This window comes from Centruroides sculpturatus, unplaced genomic scaffold (assembly GCF_000671375.1).
Source record: "Centruroides sculpturatus isolate CEXI.00-Female unplaced genomic scaffold, Cexi_2.0 scaffold413, whole genome shotgun sequence".
Classification (NCBI taxonomy): domain Eukaryota; kingdom Metazoa; phylum Arthropoda; class Arachnida; order Scorpiones; family Buthidae; genus Centruroides; species Centruroides sculpturatus.
In genome coordinates, this window is record NW_019384661.1 from 142,999 (window position 1) to 144,813 (window position 1,815).

General features: G+C 35.9%; 1 protein-coding gene across 1 annotated transcript in view; it reads left to right on the top strand.

The window, feature by feature from the left end:
- The first annotated feature begins 230 nt into the window (after positions 1–230).
- Positions 231–1,815, top strand: part of LOC111626555 (myeloid differentiation primary response protein MyD88-like) — a 6,111-nt gene continuing 4,526 nt past the window's right edge. Inside the window, exon 1 of the mRNA XM_023369966.1 lies at positions 231–550. Coding sequence (XP_023225734.1) covers positions 232–550 — 319 coding nt within the window. The 5' untranslated portion in view covers position 231. The remainder of the gene's footprint in view (positions 551–1,815) is intronic.

A 1,815-nucleotide genomic window follows, 5' to 3' on the forward strand; every position in this document is an offset into this window, starting at 1 on the left:
TAAATATGTAAGGATTATCGAGGTTTAGCCAAACTAATGAATTTCGATTATATGTCAACTAGCACGTAAGCCCGGCGTTGCCCAGGAAAAAAATATGAACAAACATTAAGATTATTGGATTATTTCTTACTTCTAACCCTTATATTATATTATATTATAGTACAGTTGACTCCCTATAACACTGTTGATAATTCCGTTTTATGTGAACTCCATGTTGTATGAGNACTGAACATGTCAAATGATGAATACGATTACGATACAATCCCGGCTAGGGTGTTGAACGTATCAAGTAGAAATCTTCTAAGCAGAATGCTGAATCCTCAAATGGAAATACCTACTTCGAAATATATATGTAAGGATTATCGAGGTTTAGCCGAACTAATGAATTTCGATTATATGACAATTAAAAGTTTCGAAGCTACAGGAAATCCGACAAAGAAAATCTTTGAAGAATGGGAGGTATTGCCAAACAGCACTATTGGAAAATTAAAGCTTCTTTTAGAAGAAATTGAAAGATACGATGTAATCGAAGACATGCAACATTTAATTGGTAAGTGATACGATTGATTTATATTTTTATTTAGTATACATTGGATGCAGTGTGCACAGTACGCAACTTTTCTAATTGACTTAAAAATTTACACACGAAACAAAATCGGTCGACTTTCAGTGATAATTTCACGAATATATATCTTTTTTATCCGTCCAAATGATTTAGTTATAAATATCGAACTTTGTAACTGATAATTATTTATACATTAATCATATTTCCAAATACATACTGTAGATAATACGGTGTAACGGTGATATTTCTATGTTCCATGACAGTATAATCAAATTACATGACTTGCTTTATAATTTGAAATTACAATATTGCATTAAACAGAAACGGGAGTTATACTTGGAAATTCTCTTTGTAAACAAAATAATTCTTTTAATTGTCGTGACCGATTAATGTTTAAATGACTACAGCTGTGTTATTACAATGGATCTTCGGAAAAACAAAGCAATGTTTTGGATATTCAAGTATTTTAGTATACACTATCAATAGACTACAGCTTCTAAAAAATTCATTTGACAATTTTAACAAATTTAAGTGAAAGCGATTTCGAAAAAATGTTTTTATTTTTCTTATGAGTCATAAAATATACAGCACCAAACCTTTCTCACTAATTTCTAGCCTTATTAACAAGAGTACAAACGTTTCCGGCCTTCTTAATAGGCCTTCCTCGGGTGCACTGTGGAGCGTCGGTTAGAAGAAGTTTAAATGCTGCCAATGTTTACCCAGGTATCGTCTTACCAGTGAAGTCATCATCGATGATAGGTATACGATACCGAGGGCGAAAATTACATACTTTTGGTAAAGAAGGGAGGTGTGCAGATAGGATACTTGCTAAAGTTGGGGGAAAAAAGGTTTTAGAGTAAGCGCGCTACGTACAGGGGATGCACAACCACAACAGGGGGTTAGTGGGGAGTGACGTCATAGTTGAGGCCGTAAACACTCAACGCTACAGTGAGAAGAGGCGTGCGAACGACCGTGGATGGGAAGGGGGTTACGATTAGAAGGTAGAATTGGAAATAAACGCGACAAGTAAAAAAGCGCAAACAGTTGCACGCGGTGAGGGTGGGATGGTCTATTTATTTCAAGGGGTTGTCGAAGAATGATTTCCAAGCGGAGGAGAGCGAGTCCGCATCTCTGCTGTTGATACAACCGTCTTTGAGGGATTGCTTAAATATTTCGATTGTTTCGACTGTTCTAAGCTTGGTGTGGTCGTGCATAGGAATAGTAATCCTCGCCTCTTCCCATTTGGTCGT